The sequence below is a fragment of the Alosa sapidissima genome, chromosome 19, assembly GCF_018492685.1.
Source record: "Alosa sapidissima isolate fAloSap1 chromosome 19, fAloSap1.pri, whole genome shotgun sequence".
In the NCBI taxonomy this organism is placed as follows: domain Eukaryota; kingdom Metazoa; phylum Chordata; class Actinopteri; order Clupeiformes; family Clupeidae; genus Alosa; species Alosa sapidissima.
Window position 1 is genome coordinate 25,522,264 of NC_055975.1, and position 20,817 is coordinate 25,543,080.

General features: G+C 47.2%; 1 protein-coding gene and 1 pseudogene across 1 annotated transcript in view; one reads left to right on the forward strand and one right to left on the reverse strand.

The window, feature by feature from the left end:
• The window catches only part of LOC121692724, a 23,526-nt pseudogene extending 12,595 nt beyond the window's left edge, over positions 1-10,931 (forward strand).
• Positions 10,932-14,865: 3,934 nt separating this feature from the next.
• The window catches only part of cdc42bpaa (CDC42 binding protein kinase alpha (DMPK-like) a), a 94,623-nt gene continuing 88,671 nt past the window's right edge, over positions 14,866-20,817 (reverse strand). Inside the window, exon 40 of the mRNA XM_042071572.1 lies at positions 14,866-18,842. Coding sequence (XP_041927506.1) covers positions 18,711-18,842 — 132 coding nt within the window. The 3' untranslated portion in view covers positions 14,866-18,710. The remainder of the gene's footprint in view (positions 18,843-20,817) is intronic.

The window sequence follows — 20,817 nt, forward strand, 5'->3', positions numbered from 1 at the left end:
CATTTCCCAGCATGCCTTGCGGTCTCCTCTCCCGCGGGACACAAAAGGTCTGTCCAGGAGGCCGCCCATGGGCCCAGTGAACCTGCGCTCGGCTGTGCTCGCCGGGCGTCGGGTTTCGCCTGCTGGACCACTTCCTGTGCCGTTGTGCCGCTAGCCGCTCGCTGTCAGCGTTAGATGAGACCTGAGCGCTCTGTCGCTCTCTCTGCTAGCAGTCGTTAAAAAGACAACAACGCAAATGAAGTAAGGGGAAAAGCTAGTGGCGAAGAACACACATTTCTACTAATACTACTCTTGGCTGCTCTCTGCATTGAATACAGAACTGGGCATCGTTAGCTCCACGGCTCTCTTAGCGGCTGGTCATCACGGGCTAATCCTCAATGCAAACAAGGAGCAGGGGGGAAACACAGAGCTGCTGTGTCCATGTCTGCCCTCAAGCTGCCAGTCATCAGGTCCCTGTAGAGTCTGGGCCATGCAGGTCATTATCTGTGTGTGTGTGTGTGTGTGTGTGTGTGTGAGAGGGTGTTTTTCCTGGTTCTCATGTCAAAAGGTGAAAGTCATCTGGGTTGTTTACATGGCATTTAGACTGTAAGGTCAGCCACCTGCTGCTGCTTGATCTCTACAGCTGTGTGTGTGTGTGTGTGTGTGTGTTGTGTGTGTGTGGGAATCAAGTCGTCTGTGTCCTCATCATCTGATTAGTAGCTGGCTCTGACATGCTCTCTGCTTTCATTCCCTTCCCTTCTCTATTCAATCTTTTCCTTCCCTTCATCTCTCTCTCTCCCTCCATCTCCCTTTCTCATCTTTCACTCTTATCACCTCTCCCTCTCTCCATCCCTCCTTGGCTCCTCCTTATTCCCTCATTCCACTCCCTCTCTTTAACACTCCCTTCTTCCTGCTTTCCCCCCCTTTCTTCCTCTCCTTCTCTGCCTTCCTGTCTTTTTCCCCTTTTTCTTCTTTTCCTCTTTCTCCCTTCTTCCCCCTCTCCTGCCCTCTTCTCTTACTGTGGTTGATCTGTGTGATGGTTGAATAAAGGCTATAAAAAACTCACCTCTCACTCTCTCTCAATTTAATTGGCTTTATTAGCATGACTGTTCTTTTATAGTGTTGCCAAAGCAGTATAAAAATAATAACATGGTAATTGTGATAACAGTAGTGATAATATCTCTCTCTCTCTGTGTTCCGTAGCCGTTCCACCCCATGGTGAACCTGCAGTGTTTCTGCGGACCTGCGTCCGTTCCTGTGTGCGCTGTACGCTTCCCGTGTGTATGGAGTACGGCCGAGTGTCCCTGCCCTGCCGCAGCCTGTGCGTCCACGCCAAGCGCGACTGCTACAAGCTCATGGACATGTTCGGGGGTGGCCTGGCCCGACGAGATGGACTGCTCCAGGTCACTGTCACACCCACACTACTCTCTCTGTCTGTGTGTGTGTGTGATGTGTGTGAGGGTGCAGGGGTTGTCCACAGGGGATTTATTGATTGAATTGTGGTCACCAGGCTCCATATATGTCCGTATGCATTTCCTCATCTAGTGGATATATACCCATTATACACCAGTCAGGACTGAGACATTAGAGTGTGTGTGTGTGTGTGTGTGCACGTGTATGTCTGCGTGTATGTCTGTGGTCAAGCAAAATATGTCTGCATGTAGGAAAATCTAAACATTAGACATTTTTATTATTAAAATACTGTCTCGTATTTTATCATAGTCCCAGCCCTAGACCATCATTTCAGCTGAATATTATATTCATTACGCATACGGTCTTATTATATTATATATATATTATATTCATTACGCATATGGTCTCATTGTATTTATATATATATATTTTCATTATGGCATATGGTCTTATTTATTGGCTGAGCCTTTTTAACTACACTTAGTCTTTGACTTATTCATTACCCAACTGCTATAAATAAATGTATAAATAAATATTTAAAATAAATCCCAGGAGTATATGTGATCATATCAGATATCTCTGTACATGGGCAGCCAGTGTTAGCCTGAGTGGACATGTGCAGTCTGCTCCACTTTTAGACGTGTGTGTGTGTGCGCTGATGGTATATTTCTCCATCTCTCGACTCGCTCAGGTTCCCGGACTGTGACGAGTCGTACCCGCGCGCCGTGGACCTGCTGACCACAGAGACCGTGACGGAGGAGCCGCCCGTGTCGGTGCAGCGGGACTACGGCTTCTGGTGCCCGCGCGAGCTCAAGGTGGACCCCGAGCTGGGCTACTCTTTCCTGGGCGCGCGCGACTGCTCGGCCCCCCTGCCCCAGCATGTACTTCCGCCGCCACGAGCTGGCCTTCGCCCGCTACTTCATCGGCGTGGTGTCCATCGTGTGCCTGTCGGCCACGCTCTTCACCTTCCTGACCTTCCTCATCGACATGACGCGCTTTCGCTACCCGGAGCGGCCCATCATCTTCTACGCCGTCTGCTACATGATGGTGTCGCTGGTCTTCTTCCTGGGCTTCCTCCTGGAGGACCGCGTGGCCTGCAACGCCGCTAGCCCCGCGACCTTCCGCGCCGCCACGGTCACCCAGGGCTCGCACAACAAGGCCTGCACGCTCCTCTTCATGACTCTCTACTTCTTCACCATGGCGGGCAGCGTGTGGTGGGTGGTGCTGACCGTCACCTGGTTCCTGGCGGCCGTACCCAAGTGGGGCAGCGAGGCCATCGAGAAGAAGGCGCTGCTGTTCCACGCCACCGCCTGGGGCGTCCCGGGCCTGCTGACCATCACGCTGCTGGCGCTCAACAAGATCGAGGGAGACGGGGTCAGCGGCGTGTGCTTCGTGGGGCTCTACGACGTGACCACGCTGCGCTGGTTCGTGCTGGCGCCGCTCGGGGTGGACGTGGTGCTGGGGGTCGGGCTGCTGCTGGCCGGCATCGTGGCGCTGAACCGCGTGCGCATGGAGATTCCACTGGAGAAGGAGAACCAGGACAAGCTGGTCAAGTTCATGATCCGCATCGGCGTCTTCTCCGTGCTCTACCTGGTGCCGCTGCTGACCGTCATCGGCTGCCTCTTCTACGAGCAGAGCCACCGCCAGGTGTGGGAGACCACGTGGGTCAAGGAGCGCTGCAGGGACTACCACATACCCTGCCCATACCAGGTACGAACGCACGCACGCACACAAACACACACACACAATCTGGGAGCACTGCAGAGTATACCCTGCCCTTACTAGATACCAGGTACGAACACACACACACACACACACACACGCACACACACAGTGGAATAGCAGTCCCCAACAGGTGCACCGCACACCTGCAGTCAGCTCCAGTGTCGTGTGAAGGCCACATCAAATGAGCCAGTTTGGACATCTCTCCATCAGTCCCCCTTTCATCCCTACCAGACCCCCCCCCCAATCAGATCTCTCTGTAGAGGAGCCACCCCCCCCCCCCCCCCCCAAATCAGATCTCTCTGTAGATCTCTCTGTAGAGGAGCCACCCCCCCAATCAGATCTCTCTGTAGAGGAGCCCCCCCCCACCCCCCCAATCAAATGACTCTTTAAAAGCTGCTCCAGTTTGGTCGGGGACAGTAGAGCTCCTCTCTCTCACGCTCGGCCCCTCTCACGCTCTCAGGGTTATGTGTCAAGTGGAGTCAAGTGTGTACACACACACACACACACACACACACACACACACACACACACACACAGCTCTCAACACTAATAGGGGAGAGAGAGGGGGACCGCAGGAGAGAGAGAGAAAGAGAGAGAGAGGGGGGCCGCAGGAGATAGAGAGAGGGGGACCGCAGGAGAGAGAGAGAACGGCACAAGAGAGTAAAAGAGAAGTTTAATGTTCTAATTTAATGTGATGTCATACTGTTCTTTATTCTTTAGAGAGAGAGAGAGGGAGAATGAGTGAGAGAGAGGGAGAATGAGTGAGAGAGAGAGAGAGGGAGAATGAGTGAGAGAGAGAGAGAGAGAGAGAGAGAGAGAGAGAGAATGAGAATGAGTGAGAAAGAGAATGAGTGAGAGAGAGAGTGAGTAGAGAGAAACCAGTGATGAAGGGTCTGAGAGAAAGAGTGGAGGTTTCTGAAGCTGGAGAGACACTGGTGGAAGCTCTTTTCTCTCTCTGTGTGTGTGTGTGTGTGGAGTGTAGTGCTTCTCTGACTGAAAGCTCTTAGTAGAGGGAGCCTGAGGGGTAAACGTAGCCTAGAGGAGATACACTGACATTGCACAGAATCATTACACACACACACACCAGAGCTGTGTTCCTTTGTGCAACACCCTCAAAAGGGTTTGTGAAAAGGGCTAAGCAGGGTTACACTCACTGTCATGGAACATACATCATACACATGCAGCATATCCACTCTGTCATACACTGGTGCAGGGGAGAAGGTGGGAGTAATATAGTAAGACACACACACACACACACACACACACACACACACACCTCTGGGCACGCTCTTCTGTACGTGCTCCCGCGTACTCTGCCCACTCTCCCTATGGTTAGCTCACTTAATTATTCAGCACCTGAACATGAGAATCTGGATGTGTGGGTTTAGGAATGAGAAGTGTGTGTGTGTGTGTGTGTGAGAGAGAGAGAGAGAGAGAGAGAGCAAGGAGGCACATATCAGTGAGTGTTTCAGTGAGTTTAGGAATGGTGTATGTGTGTGAGAGAGCGAGAGAGCATATCGGTGTGTTTGTGAGTGGGTATAGTGAGAGGTGGTTTGAGTTCATCTAAGTGGTGGGTGGAATGAGTGTGTGTGGTGTGTGTGAGTTGTGCATTTGAGCGTGTAACTGAGTGGTGAGGTGTGTGTGTGTGTGTGTGTGTGTGTGTGTGTGTGTGTGTGTGGATGATTGCCTGCAGATCCTCTCTCGGTATCTCTTTCTGTGTGTTCATTTGAGGGCTTGTTAAGTCATGCTCTGCTGATTGCATTGTGTGTGTGTGTGTGTGTGTCTGCTTCAGTGGTATATTTGAGTCAAGGGACAAGCGCTGAAGGATGAGTTTGTTTTGTAACGCTGGAGATGGTGGAGGGGGCCTGGTGTGTGTATGTTTGTGTGTGTGTGTGTGTGTGTGTGTGTGTGTGCCCTCAAAGACCCTGCTGAAAGCTGATGAAAAGCTATCAGCACCTCCCAATCACCTCCAGCTAATCCGTCGACAGCGAGAGAAAGTGATTCAGCCGACTTCAGCCGAGATTCAGTCAGTTCCTTCCAGTTACACACGCTTTTCTTTACGCAGCAGTCCTCATGTACATACACACACACACACACACACACACACACACACACACACACAGGAACCCTCCTGGCTTATGAGATTTTTTCTGTCTAGGGAGGGAAAGATGCTGTGGCTATCAAGGTAAATAAACAATTCTTAATGTTAAATTCAGTTCTATATAAACATACATTTGCATCACTCAAGGAATCTGAAGTGTGTGTGTGTGTGTGTGTTGTAGTGTGACACACACTCCACTGATCCCTGTGGCATGTGTCTGTTCAAGACTGACGTGTGTGTCTGGGCATCATTGTTAAGGGTGTTGAGATGCCACAGAGCAAATATACACACTGGTATGTGGATGAGTTTGTGCACACATGGGTCAGTAGCTGTGTGTGTGTGTGTGTGTGTGTGTGCGTGCGTGTCTGTGTGTGTGTCTGTGTGTGTAAGCTCATAGAGATTGTGTAACCCACCTGCTGGATGAGCTCAGACACTGGCTATTGTTTTAGACTAAAATCATCATGGACTGACCCTGTAAGTGAGAATGTGAGAGAAAAACACACACACACACACACACACTTTTCAACAGCTAATAACTGTGGAATTCATATTGGAAATGATGGAGGTGTGAAGATGGCAGAGTATCAAATTCAGAAGAGTAAATGAATGAGGTTTTGTTTGAGTGTGTGTGTGTGTGTGTGTGTGTGTGTGTCCATCCTGGTCCCTCTTTCTGTCCCACTGGAGCATGTCTGGTCTCAGGAATTCCAATTTTGCTTGGTGTCATCTGATAGCTCCCTGTGAGGTTCCTGTTCTTTCTGTCTGTGTGTGTGTGTGTGGTAGACATGGCACAAATTTGTGTTTGTGTGTGCATGAGGGTTGGACTTCCAAGTCTTCAATATTACTCTGTGGGGTGAAACTGCCAGTCCTTATTTCAAGTGTGTGTGTGTTTTGTGTTTTGGATGTGTCACTTATTTGACTGCATCGCTGGAATCAACTTTGTGTGTCTTTGTGAAGAACATCCCGGGCCTTCAACTGTGTGTGTGCAAGACTGGTGAAGAGCCTACAGTATATTGCCAGTTTGTTAGTCTCACATGACTAGTTTAAGTGCCCAGGTGGTGAGGCCATGGAGACAGCAAGAGGTGTGTGTGTGAGAGTGTGAGAGAGAGAGAGTGTGTGTGTGTGTGTGTGTGGGAGAGAGAGAGAGAGAGAAGTAGAGAGAGAAGTAGCCTTTGTGTGTGCTGCTCTACTATTTGTGCTCGGAGGAGAAGGCTGGATTGTCCGAGAGCAATGAGCTGTGCAGTCTGAAGGAGTGAAACACACACACACACACACACACACACACACACACACACACACTCCAAAGCTTGCACAGACTTCTACTTAAAATGGACTCCCTCTCAAGAAAATATCTACAATATGCAGTTATACTCCTACACACACACTCTCTCTATCAGTGTGTGTGTTCATGTTGAAGAAGGCTAGTCGTGCTTTAGCAATATTTTTTGGTGCGTGTTTGCAACTTAAGTGTGTGTGTTTACCTCTAATATCTGTGTGCGTGCGTGCGTGCGCATGTGTGTGTGTGTGTGTGTGCGTGCATCTAATGTAAGTATGTATGTGTGTGTGTGTCCATCCATCTAATGTATGTATATGTGCATGTGTGTGTTTGCCTCTAACGTGTGTATGTTTTGCAGGTGGAGGAGACGGGTAGGCCCGCCCTGGTGCTCTTGCTGATGAAGTACCTGATGGGGCTGGTGGTGGGCATCCCCTCCGTCTTCTGGGTCGGCAGCAAGAAGACCTGCTTTGAGTGGGCCAGCTTCCTGCAAGGCCGCCGACGCAAGGAGTAAGTTCTGTGTGTGTGTGTTTGAGTGAGAGGTTTAGTCATGTACAGTGTGCTCTTTTAAACCTTGACTAAGTTGCTGTGCATTAGGGAGGGGCTGTTGCTGAGTGTGTGTGTGTGTGTGTGTGTGTGTGTGTGGGGTTCACAGCTGCAAAGGCAGTATGATTGGTATGGACGATTGATCTGTAACACTATGTGTGGAATGGGGTAAAGCTTGCACCCCAAACCCCCTGCAGTAAAGTGTGTGTGTGTGTGGTGCGCCTGGCCAGTCTGCTGGTTCTGCTTGAGTGGTTCTTTGGGAATGTGGGCTGTGGGGACAGAGAGGCTTAAGAGGGCGCAAGTCCCCCATCCCCAGCCTCAGGCAGTGCCTATGGTAGTAAACCCTGCTTTATTCCTATGGTAGTAAACCCTGCTTTATTCCTATGGTAGTAAACCCTGCTTTATTCCTATGGTAGTAAACTGTGCTCTATTCTTATTCTTCATCCGTGCTCGTGATCCTCCTGCCCCTATTAACAGTCTTAACTTCTCCCTCGGTGACCTTCCCGGTGTGGCCACCATCTCCCCCCCCTCCCTTGTCCCTCTCCCTGCCCCACACACCTCCACCTTCCCCCTCTCCCTCGGCTCCTCGTTCCGACACACTCTTCCCGGCGGTCCCGTCCCGGCTGTCCCCCTCTCCCGCTCCCTTCCCTCCCCCTCGCCCAGCAGCAGCGCCGTGAACGAGAGCCGCCAGGTCCTCCAGGAACCGGACTTCGCCCAGTCCCTGCTGCTGCGTGACCCCGCGACCCCCGTCGTCAGGAAGTCGAGGGGGACGTCGACGCAGGGCACCTCCACTCACGCCTCCTCCACCCACCTGGCCATGGCCGACGAGGAGCGCAGCCGAGCGGGGAGCATCCACAGCCGCATCAGCAGCTACCACGGCAGCCTGCACCGCTCCAGAGACGGCAGGTAAGGCACCAACCAACCCACTCACCGTGCTAACCGCTAATGCTCCAGCACCAACGCCAAACAAAACCAACCCACTCACCGTGCTAACCGCTAATGCTACAGCACCAACACCAAACAAAACCAACCCACTTACCGTGCTAACCGCTAATGCTCCAGCACCAATGCCAAACAAAACCAACCCACTCACCGTGCTAACCGCTAATGCTCCAGCACCAATGCCAAACAAAACCAACCCACTCACCGTGCTAACCGCTAATGCTCCAGCACCAATGCTAAACAAAAAAAACCCATCACGCTAACTGCTAATGCAACAGCACCAATACTAAACAAAACCAAATGGCTTTGCCAACGTCTGACGCAAATGCATCAAACTGTGATGCTAAATACCCCATTCCTAAAAAGCACCAACCCACCACGATAACTGCTAATGCTACATACAACATACACCAATCCTAAAAGGAACCAATCCAGCATGTTGCTACAGCCACTAATGCTACAGCAACACCAACCCTAAACAAAACTAACACCAACCTACCATGCTAACCACTAATGTCAGTGGTTACAACTAATGCTACAGCACTAACCCTCAACAACACTACTAACCACTAATGGTAAAGTTCCAATCTGGTGAGTGGCTAGAGTGACGCCTCAGCATATTGTACATCTTTCTGGAGATGAAAAAGGAGAATGTAAAGATTTTGTCATAAAGAAAGGAATCTTAACAGACTGAGCAGCTCAAGTTAAAATGCTATTTGCAAGTTAATAAGTTTATAGCTCCTCAAGTTTTAGGATCTCACTATACTGTGCTATAGTACTGTAGTAGAACTGAACACGAATCCTTGTTTTTGGCTGCTGGATGGATACATGGCAAACAAGAAGGAAACAGTTGATGTGAGATTGACAGACTCACTGAGACTATTTATTTGGCTTTAGATGCATTGAAGTTGATGGATTTTTTCCCCTCTCTTTAGAATGAGACGGAACATAAAAGCGTGAGTCTCACCCAAATACATGTAAGTTGGCTACCTTGGCAAATAGTTTGATCTCCTCAAGTTAAAATGCTGTGTGCTAAATCTAGCCAAGCTCTAATTTTCAGTTAGAGTGCGGAGGGGTGGAAGGCCCTTGAGATAAAGTGCCTTTCACAGATGCATTCCTGAATGGCTCGCCAGCCTGAGCCGTCGCACGGATAGCAGGTTAAGCAGCCACGCTTCTCAGATGAGTCAAAAGATTAAATTCAAAATGGCCTCAAGCGAGAGTGATTTAATACTTCTCTCCTCACCACGACTCGATGGCAGAAAGTAACGGAGGAGGCTAGCTTCAGTGGGTCTCTACTGAATGAGGGAATAGGATATGTTTGGCTTGCTCTAGCTTCCTCTTATCTGGCTCAGGGACAGAAAAGCACTGAAAAGCTTAACTTTGGCATTTATTTGTTTACACAGGTTTGACACTAATTCATGTCTAAGGTCTTCAAAGCTAAAATGATAAATATAGTTGCAGTAATGATTTTGATTAAGTTTTATTTAGTATAATTTGTATTTTGTATATTTAGTATATTCTTTATCTTCTACAGTCCTTATTGCTTAGTTGTGTTTTTTATATTACATACTTTTAATTACTTTTTCTGCTGTTATTGAATGTGTGTGTGTGTGTTGTCTGTATGCTACTGTGACCTTGAATTTCCCCTAGGGATCAATAAAGTATATCTATCTATCTATCAACTCCCTTTCATTTCAAAATGGCATCAGCAGTATCCCCGTAGTTGTAAAGAACCTAAAGCTAGATAGCTAAGAAAGAAAACTTCAAATAAGAAGCAATACTGTACATTTATTAATGTCCCCAAGCTAAACCCCTAAACACTTTGATACTCCAGACATCAGAACAGACTTCTTAGATAGTTTCAGATGGCCTTAAGCTACACTGGAGTTTCATCTGAAAACTGGTCCAGTTGTGTAAGGCACTGATGAGAAAAAAATGACAAGGTGCAGTGAATGTTGCACAAGAGAGAATAAACAGGAATTACCTCCAGTCAGGTGAGCTCAACTCTTTCTTTCCGTCTCTCTTCTCTCAAGGTACACCCCCTGTACGTACCGTGGCGCTGAAGAGCGACCACCCTATGGCAGCATGCCCCGCCTTAACGAGCAAGTCCCCTCTCGTCACGGAAGCGTTCAAGACCTGGACAGCCGACCGAGGCACGGCAGCCTGAGCCTCAGCCACGCCTCTGCCTCTGTGGCCGGTGCCCCCATCTCCTCCCCCCTCCATGCCCCCGCCACCCCCACGAGCGTCACGCACGGCTCCGGCATCAGCCGCGTCGAAGAGGAGGACGGGGCCAGCGCGTAACCCGCGGAAACGGGAGCAGGAACCTCCTGACAGACAGACTGGTGATTTTTGATTGGCTCAGACTGCATGAGCGTGTGTCAAGAAGTGTCTGTGTGTGGTGCAGAACTGCGGACAGTTGATCTGACGTCTTGTGAGACACCGTGCGGACTCGTCTCGTCAGAAGTGGGGAAGGCGCTAACTTGACCACTACGCACCTCTCGCCCCTCAGGTCGTCCGCTTTGAACAGAGGCCACGCCACGACAGCTGGGTGTGTAAGTGTGTGTGTCACTCAGACCTTTGGTGGTCCCCCTGGTGACGCACAAAGACGCACACACACGACACTGCTATGTACTGACTGCTAATCCAATAAGACTTGATGTGTTTTCTACTGTGAATATAACAAGGGGAAGCTGGGAAGGCAGTAATGTATGTATCCGAATTGTCAAAGTTCCACGTGGAATTTTTATTGCTACTGTTTGCCTATGAGCTCGACAGGCCTACTGTCTGTTCCTACTGTTTATGAGTTCAACTGACCTGCTGTCGGTGCTGTACTGTGATCGGAGATTAGAGGGGAAGAACAAGAGAAGTTGGGGAGAAAGCAAAGAGGATGAGGAGGAGGAAGAGGAGGGGGAGAACAGAAGTCAAGAGGAGAAGAAAGAAAACGAAAGAACAGAAAGAGAGAGGGAAGGAGGGGAAGACAAGCTAGAGTAGAGGAGAAAACGGGATGGGGATCGGGAACGGGATCGGGATGGGGAGGTGAGGGGGGAGGGGATTGGGGAGGTGAGGGGGTTGTTAGTAGGCAGCTGTCTGGAGCTCAGACCAGGAATTTCTCACCTGCTGCTGAAGGGTCCTCTTCCCCTCCAGATTAGCACGTTACCACTGAACCTGAGTCAGCATCAAAGCAGATCTGTGCTCCCCTCTGGTGCAACATCACACCATGCAAGACCTCTCTCTCTCTCTCAACCCCCCGCAGACTCCGTCAGGAGCTCAAAGGTTTTGACAGAGAGGAGCGAGAAAGAGAAGGAGAGAGCGAGATGAGAGAGAAATGTGTGTGTAGGTTTGGGAGCGGTTGCTGCATATGTTCCAGGCTCAGGGCCAGTGCTTGTGTTCAAATGTCAGAAGATTATGGATTGACTGGGTTACGAACTTTGATGGTGTGTGTGTGTGTGTGAAGATGTGGCTTGCATGCGAGTGTGTCTGTGCTTACTCTCTATAGTGCTTTATCTGTGTGTGCCGTGGCACTTTTCCTCAGCGATTTCTGCTCCACAAACCTCAACGCCGGATATGCTCAGTCATTTACCCCCTTGCCCCCCACTCTCCCTCCCTCTCTCTCTCCCTCTCTTACCCCCCACTCTCCTCCCTCTCTTACCCCCCACTCTCCTCCCTCTCTTACCCCCCACTCTCCCTCGCTCTCTTGCCCCCAGACCACCCTCCATCTCTCACTCCCCTGGACCATTCCTCTGAGCCTACCTCATGAGTTTGGGGCTGGGGGTGGGTGGGGGTATTTACCCACACAAAGGCAGAGGGGCCTCTTGGCGTACTCCCGTCCAAGCACACACACACCTGAACCACCTGGTACCCTAGAATTGAACCCACAACCTTTTGGGCTAGCGTGTAATAGTCTGGAAAGCTGTGAGTTCAAAACCCCGCGTTGCTCCAGGGAGAATGGACCCATGTAATATAATTGGCATAGTAATTCTAAGTCATAGTAAGTGGCTTTGGATAAATGAATCTAATGAATCCAAAATGAATAAAGGTAATTAATGTAATAAAAAAATCCTTGAATTTCCCCTTGGGGATCAATAAAGTATCTATCTATCTATCTATCTATCTATCTATCTAAAAATCTAAAAGTAGTGGTAAAAAAGAGATAATAAAAGTACTCAAATCTTTACTGTTAAGTTATTTTTTTAGTATTTTTTTTTTATCAAACATAATTAGATTAAAACTTTTAGACTATTTGATTAAAATCCATCAGTTGTGGGCAGTTGTAGGATTTTTAAGGACTCTCCTCCATTAAGGGCTCCTCTCTTTATAGACTTTAAATATTACGAGTAACAGCCAGATTATTTCATTAGCCAGGTGGAATCTGGTGTGTACTAGTTTGGCTGGAATGAAACTCTGGGCCGTCCTCTGGCCTGTGTGTGGAGACCACATCGCTCCCCAGACCCAGCCTCCGCCCTCGCCTTCTCCACCCGCCCCTCTCCATGGTGTGGACGTACAGGTCCACAGACACAGAATCCAAGCCACGTTTTGGCTCCAACCGGTGGTGTAGTCTACGTGATAAGCAGGACTACGCAGTATACCCACTTAAAAAGCATCACCATCTCAGTATACCCACTTAAAATAGGCAAGGATACGTATTAACATTTGGGGTTGATCACAGTATATCCACTACAGCTAACTTCTACATTACAGTACATACACTACAGCTAACTAGACTACACCACTGGCTCCAACCATGCATTGATCCTGCAGGTTTTGCCTGCCGTGCCATGCTTAGGCTACCTGTTTGGAGTACTACTAGGCGTCATCCTTGAAACCACGGACTCGTCTGAACCGGACCTCCACACCTAACCCTATAGTGAACAAGTGCTCTACTGTCTGTGTGCTACTGTGACTATTATGCAAACCTTCAGAAGAACCACGGAAAGCTCTGGAAGCGCCGCAGTGTTCTACGCTGCACCGGCTCCAGGGCGTCCCTCCTAACCACTCCCCAAGTGCTCATGTCCATATGCAGCTTGTGGCGCCCGCTCAGTGTCTTCAACGCGGCTCCAACCGCCAGGAACAACACACGTCACGTCACTACACCCAGAATGCAACTGTCGCTTGTGCCAAATGTGATGGAGAGACTGATCAGAACCAAAAAACATCATGGAGACGTCATGAAGACATAAGCAGCTGTGCTTCCTGATGAGGGGGTGTGAAATCTATGTGTAATTTAATTAAAGATGTACAGTAAAGCGCTAAATGACCTAATTGTGCTTAGTGGTGTATAAATGTGGGTGGAGGAAAGAAACCTAAACCGATGGGTTTGCTTGTCTGTTCAAAGGATGAAAGAGTGTGTGTGTGTGTGTATGGTTCCATCATTTCAGTGCCTGCTATTGTGTGTGTGTGTGTGTGTGTGCTGTGGTGTTCAATTCATCTCGGATATGTAAGAATGGTTCTAACCTGGGAATGGATGTTGTTTTGAAGTGATGTGCATCTGGCAGTCGGAGTTAAAGCTGGTGTGGATCCTTGGTGCTGCAGGTTTGAACAATATGGCACAGAGAAAACCTCGACCAAATCGCTCTGGCAGATTGGTACTGAACTGTCCACATGTGGCGCGTCTGTACCAGATCCGGAAGCATCTGTGAACTATGATCATCAAGATACCTGTGCTGACTGCTGGTTGTCCAGTATAAATAATTAAATATATAAAATAATAAATGTTGCAGTCAACCTAAAAGCCCTTCAGTTGTCTAATGAGTATCTAGATGAATAAATCTGAATGTTGGATGAGTTGGAATTAATTCTACAGACAGCTGTAATTGCATATACTGCAAGACCATACCTGGATATATCCCTCTCAAAATTGTTCCACAATCAACTGACAGCCAATTAATCAGTTAACTGTCTGCGTTGTTTCAAACAAACTGTTCACCGAATTCTGCCCAGGTGGTACCCTGTCTAGAAATCAGTTACTCTCACTGGGGGTTGGTCTCCATGGAGACGGGTTAGTGTTCCACTCTTCTGTTCCATCCCCAGACCCTCTTCCTGCCTTTTCCAAAGTAATGGAATACTAATATCCTTCATGCATTTTCTGTTTCCACATAAAGCAAAATATGGATTTTTTTCTGTTATTGTACAGAAAATTTTGTTTATAACCGGTTTTAGCACTTTAACTTTGTGGCTAGCTGTTGAATGTGTACAGTATAGATGTTCAGTCATAGGGCGATGCAAGATTTCATTAAAAATGCTTTTTAAGAAATTCTTTACAGATGTGAAGTTTTTTGTTTATAAACAGTCTTGCCAAAAATGTGATCAAATTAAAAGCCTCAGAGGCTAACTGTTATCCAGAATTACCCCAAAGAAATTATTTTCACTCCTATTACATTTTGAGTTGAATCTCAAAATTAGTGATTAGGTGTCCAGTTTTCCAAGCCATTCAAAACGGCTAACGGAGAGTATTCATTAAGTCCACCATTCACTCAGACCTAACTGAACACTACTACTGTTCAAAAGCCTGGAATCACAATGTCTTTGCTTTTAAATGAAAAAACAAATGGAGGATTATTTTGACGAAAGAAGTTTGAAAAACACTTCCAATTTAAAATCATTATTTCAAATCTTGTCAATGACTTTCCTATACATTTAGCTGCATGTCCTATTCGAGCTCACTTCATGTAGGCTTTCATTGACAACAATGACATTTCTAAGTGACCCCAGACTGTTAAAAAAAGGTAGCGCATCATCAAAACCCGATCAGCACTGTGGTAACTACGCTAACAGGCATGCTCTCTTAACATCTTTACTTCAATATATATATGAACAATCAATCGATACTTTATTTATCCTGACGGAAATTGAAACATCAGCCTATGCAGTAAGAAAATGAAGAGGCATCTGCAACAGTTCCCCATTTTATTGAAATATGCCAAAGTCAGGTTATTATGCTTTTTTTTTCCACATGAAAGAATGGAGGTGGTCTGTCCCATACACCAAAGTCTTAGAACATTCCACCTTAAACATTCCACCTTAAATATTTCTGTGCAAAGGAAAACAAAAGAATCTACATCATTGTAGTGGGCTGTCCGCTTCCACTTGCCAACCATTCAAAACACAATCAAATCAACTCAATATAATAATAATAATATTAATAATAATAATAAACATAAGGTGGAAAATCCAGCTTTTTGTCCTAAAAACAAGTGATTACACCTATGACATGCAAAACTGTACATATTCTCACATACAAAAACAAACAAAACAACAAACAAAAGAAAAACCTAGAAAAAAAATTTGATATGAAATAGCATGTCACCCAAAGGCAAATTAAACACCTCGCTGAAATGCTAATGTGTGTGTTGTCTGTCTGAAACCCTTTACTGCCACCTAGTGGCTCAGCCCATAATCCAGCGTGCAGCTGAGACTCTTAACGGATTTGGCGCAGCCCTGGGCCTGACCTGTTCAGGAGTCCACAGTCATCTGGGGACTGTCTTCTACTTACATACTTCCCATTCCCCTCAGAAATCATCCCAACTCACTTTAACCCAAAAGCGCTAGTCGCTGCTATTTAACAGCCCGACCGACAACGGTCGAGACATCGCTAGTCCGTACACTCATCCTCTCCTCTCACTCTTCGCTTTAAAAATAAATCATTGGTTTTCACATACCTGAGTTTATAAATCATCATCATCATCATCATCATCATCATCAACATCACTATTAGCTGTTTCATAACTTCGGCTAAAACCCAAACCAAATGGGTCAGTCGTCCCTAGAGGAGCCAATCACACAGAGCTTATCTCAACACAAGAGGGAGAGAGTGGTCAGTGGAGAAGGGGAGGAAGTAACACCTCTCTTATGCCATCCAGATCAATATGAGTGGCATCTATCGAGATTTAATAACACCATGCTAGTTCAACGTTAAGACAACGTTTCTGACAAAACGTTAAAGGAAACCTTTAGGGGTGACCTTCAGACTGTAAGATATGAAATGTTCAGAAACGCGAGGGTTTTTTTTTTTTCATAGTGTCTTTGAAATGCTTCTCATTCAGCTCTAGTGTAAAACATCAGTGCATTGAAAACACTAGGAGGAACCCAGGCACTCAAGCAAAACACACATGCACCATGGGGTTTTGGACTGGAGACAGAAGACACAGTCACCGTAGAGCACAAGATGAGCCAACACAAGGGAAACTGCTGCCTGCCATACAGCAGGCTAATGTGTTTCCACCCACGTTTCACCTGTCTGAACTCTTGACCTTGGTCTCCGCTAGCGAGGACTCCTACAGCTCTTGCATTAGACCACAGGACACAGCTCGAGAAGGCTGAGCACGATCTGAGGCTGTGCTGTTTGAAATGTTGGCACCACTGCTGGAAAAATAGGCAGCGATGCGCAACAGTACACATGGATAACATACTCCATGTTGTTTTTTTTTTTTGTTTTTTTTAAATGAGTTCTTCACAACCTGTTTACTGAACATGGCCAAACTGGTCCACTTACACAACCTTGTGCTTTTCAGGCCCCAACACGTCTAAGGATACAAAGTTGCATTTGGAAACTGCCAAGCTCAGCTTCACCAATAGAGTCAGAATGTGATTTCAGGTCATACAAAATATGGAATAACTAGTTGCCATGGTGAGTCCCTTACCATTCCAGAATGTAGCGAAAAATGGAATGACAACGAAAAGTACGGAAGGTCAGCCAATCAGCTGCAGTGGTGTGTAGTTAAATGCTGTGGTCAAAATAATAGTGGTGTGTCTCTCTAAGTGCTAGTATCCAGGGAGACGGATACAGGGCTTGTGAATGGCCCAACGGCAGCCGAACTCCGAGTGGACCTGCCCTGGTTCCGCTCTAGAACCGGCTGCCGTCTCCTCAATCCCTGGCCCAGCTCCTCTCAGACCACTTCTAGTCCCAAAGTGATCAGCTGATCTGCCACATAAGGCAAAATAACACTGAAATATTATAATGCAGCTTTACGCACATTGTAGGTACGCATACTCGGTGCGGCACACCTTTGTGGTAAACTAGTATACTCTAGAAAGAGTGTGTGTGTGTGGGCGGTGTGTACTGAAGTGGCTAGGTGGATCTTGGAAATCGTTGTGACCCATGCAGTCAAATGAATAGCAAATCAAGTGTTCAGAGACAAATGAAACAATCCACAGGGTTAAATTATTCATAACATGAATATAAATCATATCAAACATGTTTGGTATTTGTTTTTATGACTTGTGGGGTGCTCAAAAACAAACAATCATAGTAAACACACTTAATGTAATAACAAAACAAAAAATGTAGCACTGAAACATGTAAATAAAATAGTTTAAAAATAAGTAGTGATCTCACTTAACTTCTTTGGAGATAGCGTTATTGCTTCAGAGAGGGCCAACCAAAGCAAGGGGAAAAGGCTGCAAAATACATTCTGCACAGGACAAGTGATTGTGTGTGTGTGTGTGTGTGTGTGTGTGTGTGTGTGTGAGAATCAGCATACATGTGCCAAATTGGTTAAAATAGCGTATTCTTTTTTTTTCTCAATGCTGTGCCACATCCTGTTTAACTGATCCAGCTTTAGCTAATGGGTTGTGTACTCGAGCTTGAAGATTAACAACCTATAATAAAATTAAAGAATAAAAATAATAATAACAATAATTAAAAAAAAAAAAACAACACTCATTACACCAGGTGTTGATGGAACTTCAACCGTTTGACACAAAAAGTCAAATGAGAAGCTAGCAGTGACCTCCGCCAGTTGTCTCTCTCACTGGGGGTAGTGTTTCCTGTGCTAATATATTATCCTCTAAACACACGCTATATACACGTCTAAACTCCGCCCAGCCTACAGGTGAGACACACCTGCACACTTGCAGGTATCACACACAGGTGTGTGTGTGTGTGTGTGTGTGTGTGTGAGTGTGTGTATGTGTGTATATCTCACCTGAGGATAGGAGCAAAAGCCGAGAACAGGTCCAAATTTAGTGTTCTTAAATGAAAGCTTTAAGTTTTTTTTTTCTCAGCTGAGAACCTTAACATTTTGCCTTTCAGTCAGTGTTTCTTCGCTCACTCCAACACAGAGAGGAAAAGGTCTTGCCGTCACAGCCAGTTAGACGGGAAGGGGTCTTATGGAGGGGCAGTCCCTCAGCCCCTGGTGATGGTTTTTCTGTCTCCTGTCAGCGTGTAAAACCATCAGCCTCCTCACGGCGGGTTTTGAGTAGTTAGCGTTAGCGACGGGAGGCTAGTGAGTGCGGCCACTGGCCACTGCAGCGACCAGTCCCTTCTGTCCGCAGGCAAACAGTGGTGACGCATCAAGGCTGTTTTTTTTTTTTTGCGCAAGGGGTCGAATGGGGTTGCACATCCATCTGTGCAAGTAAACCCTTGAAACACATGTTCACACGCGCGCACACACACACACACACACACACACACACACACACACACACACACACACACACACACACACACACACACACACACAGAACAATCCAGCCTGATTAACCAAGTGCATCAGGCAGGGGGAAACACACACACACACTCCCAGGGACTTCGGCTTTCTGGGGTATAACGTCTTTCAGGGTGCTCAGTCCTTCTAGGTGCCCAGTCTGCCGCATGTGGCTGAAGCATTAAGTGGGGTATGTAGGATACGGAGGTCCTCGGAGCGGCAAAGCGACAGAGTCCCCGGCTCTGGGGGATGGATGGGGTGTGTGGGGGGGTCAGGTTGGAGGTTTGGTGAGGGAGGGGGGGAGGGGTATGACTCATGTCTCCCATCCCATGCGCTCACTGCTCTCCAGGGAGAGGGACTTGGGCTTGTGGGGGGAGGCTGGGCTGGGGGGGCTGCTCAGGTTGGAGCTGTTGGAGGCCGTCGAGTGGCGGGGGGAGTCCGAATCCTGCAGCAGAGCAACAACACACACCAGTCAGAACACACACACACACACACACACATGCACGCACAATATAGCAATCAGAAAACACACAAGCACAACACACAAAGGCAACACATACACAAACACAAAACATTACAATCAGAAAACACACAAACACAGAAAACGCATACAAAATAGCTATCTGAAAACACACACACATATTTACATAGACCAGTCAGAACATACACAACACATTATACTGTATACATAAACACAATACATAAACACAGCGTTAACAAGATACCATTGAGAGGTTACTAGTGTTTGGGCTGCTATACAACCCCTTGTCAAGTACGGTAAAATAAAAACTATCAAATGGTATAATTTAGCTTACTATATATACACACATATATACATTTCATTACAGTCTGGTCACTTATTTTCTTTAGCCTATTGGTAGGCTATATATTGAGATTACAATATTATTTCTTTTGACATGATGAACACAGTTAAAACTATAAAAAAAAACTAGTAACTATCTTTTCAAAACACTTCTTTATGTTTTTTGTAGCGATGTGGCAGCAAGTGCACTACACCTACTGTAGTACTACTCACATTCCCTCCCTCTCCATCCCAGTGGGAACTATGAGAATGTCGGGAGACATGCAGGACAAGTACATGGCAGAACTCATGTTGCACCAACATCTCACAGCCTGGTGGCTGCGCACACACACACACAAACACACACTATCTACATCAACACAAAGCTGACTATGGAGCAGGTCTCTGCCAGGTCTAGACACACACGCACTCATGAAAATGCACGCGCGCACACACACACACACACACACCATCTAAGTCAACACAAAGCTGACTATGGAGCAGGTCTCTGCCTGGTCTACACACACACACACACACACTCATGAAAATGCACGCACACACGCACCATCTACATCAACACAAAGCTGACTATGGAGCAGGTCTGCCTGGTCTACACACACACACGCACTCATGAAAATGCACGCACACACACACACTCACCATCTACATCAACACAAAGCTGACTATGGAGCAGGTCTCTCCTCCAGATCTGTACCAGAGAGAAATGCTATCCGATGATTGGCTAACATGAAAGCAAGGATACACCACACTCCATCTCCACCAATTAGAACACAGGAGGACCACACACACGCCATCTACATCAATGTTTGTTTGGAGATACTGGCAGGACCTGCTGCCAAAACCACAAACTACTGTACAAGAGTAGCATAACTGATCCACCACAGAAAAGCCTCTCTCTCTCTCTCTCAATACGCACAAGTGCACACACCCACACTAGCCAAAACACACAGTGTCACACACACACACACACACACACACACACACACTAGCCAAAGCGCTCGCGCGCACACACACACACACTCACACACCAGGGAAACAGCACGATCACAGCTCCTCTTGAGCCTACTTTTCTACCCCCACATAGTGAATGGGGTGGGGCAGAGGGGTAACTTCTTTTAGGGGTAGTTAGTGGAGGCTATTTCCTGGGTGCTGTTCAGACTTTACCTGGTCCTTAATGCTCGTTTCAGATCGGGAGTCTTCTCTTTGGATGGCCACTGAAGAGAATCACGTGTGCACACACACACACACGTAAGACACACACATATATACACCCACACAGGCATATGGACCAGAGTATGAGAGCGGTGGCAGAGAGCGTTTGTGTGTAACTTCAAGTGAAGTGTAGGTGGCCGAGAGCACTCACTCTTTGTGATCTCTTGAGACACACACACACACACACACACACCCATTGACGTCCCACACACCCACATGTGTATACTTAAGCAGCTGTGATGACACACAAACACACAGACCTGTGATGGCACACACACACACACACACACACTTGGAGTCTGGGCTGTTCACAGAGATCATGTTTTTTTACAGTGTATTCAAGACACAGGCAGCTAGCAGATGGTGAGGTGATGTTTGCTGTAAT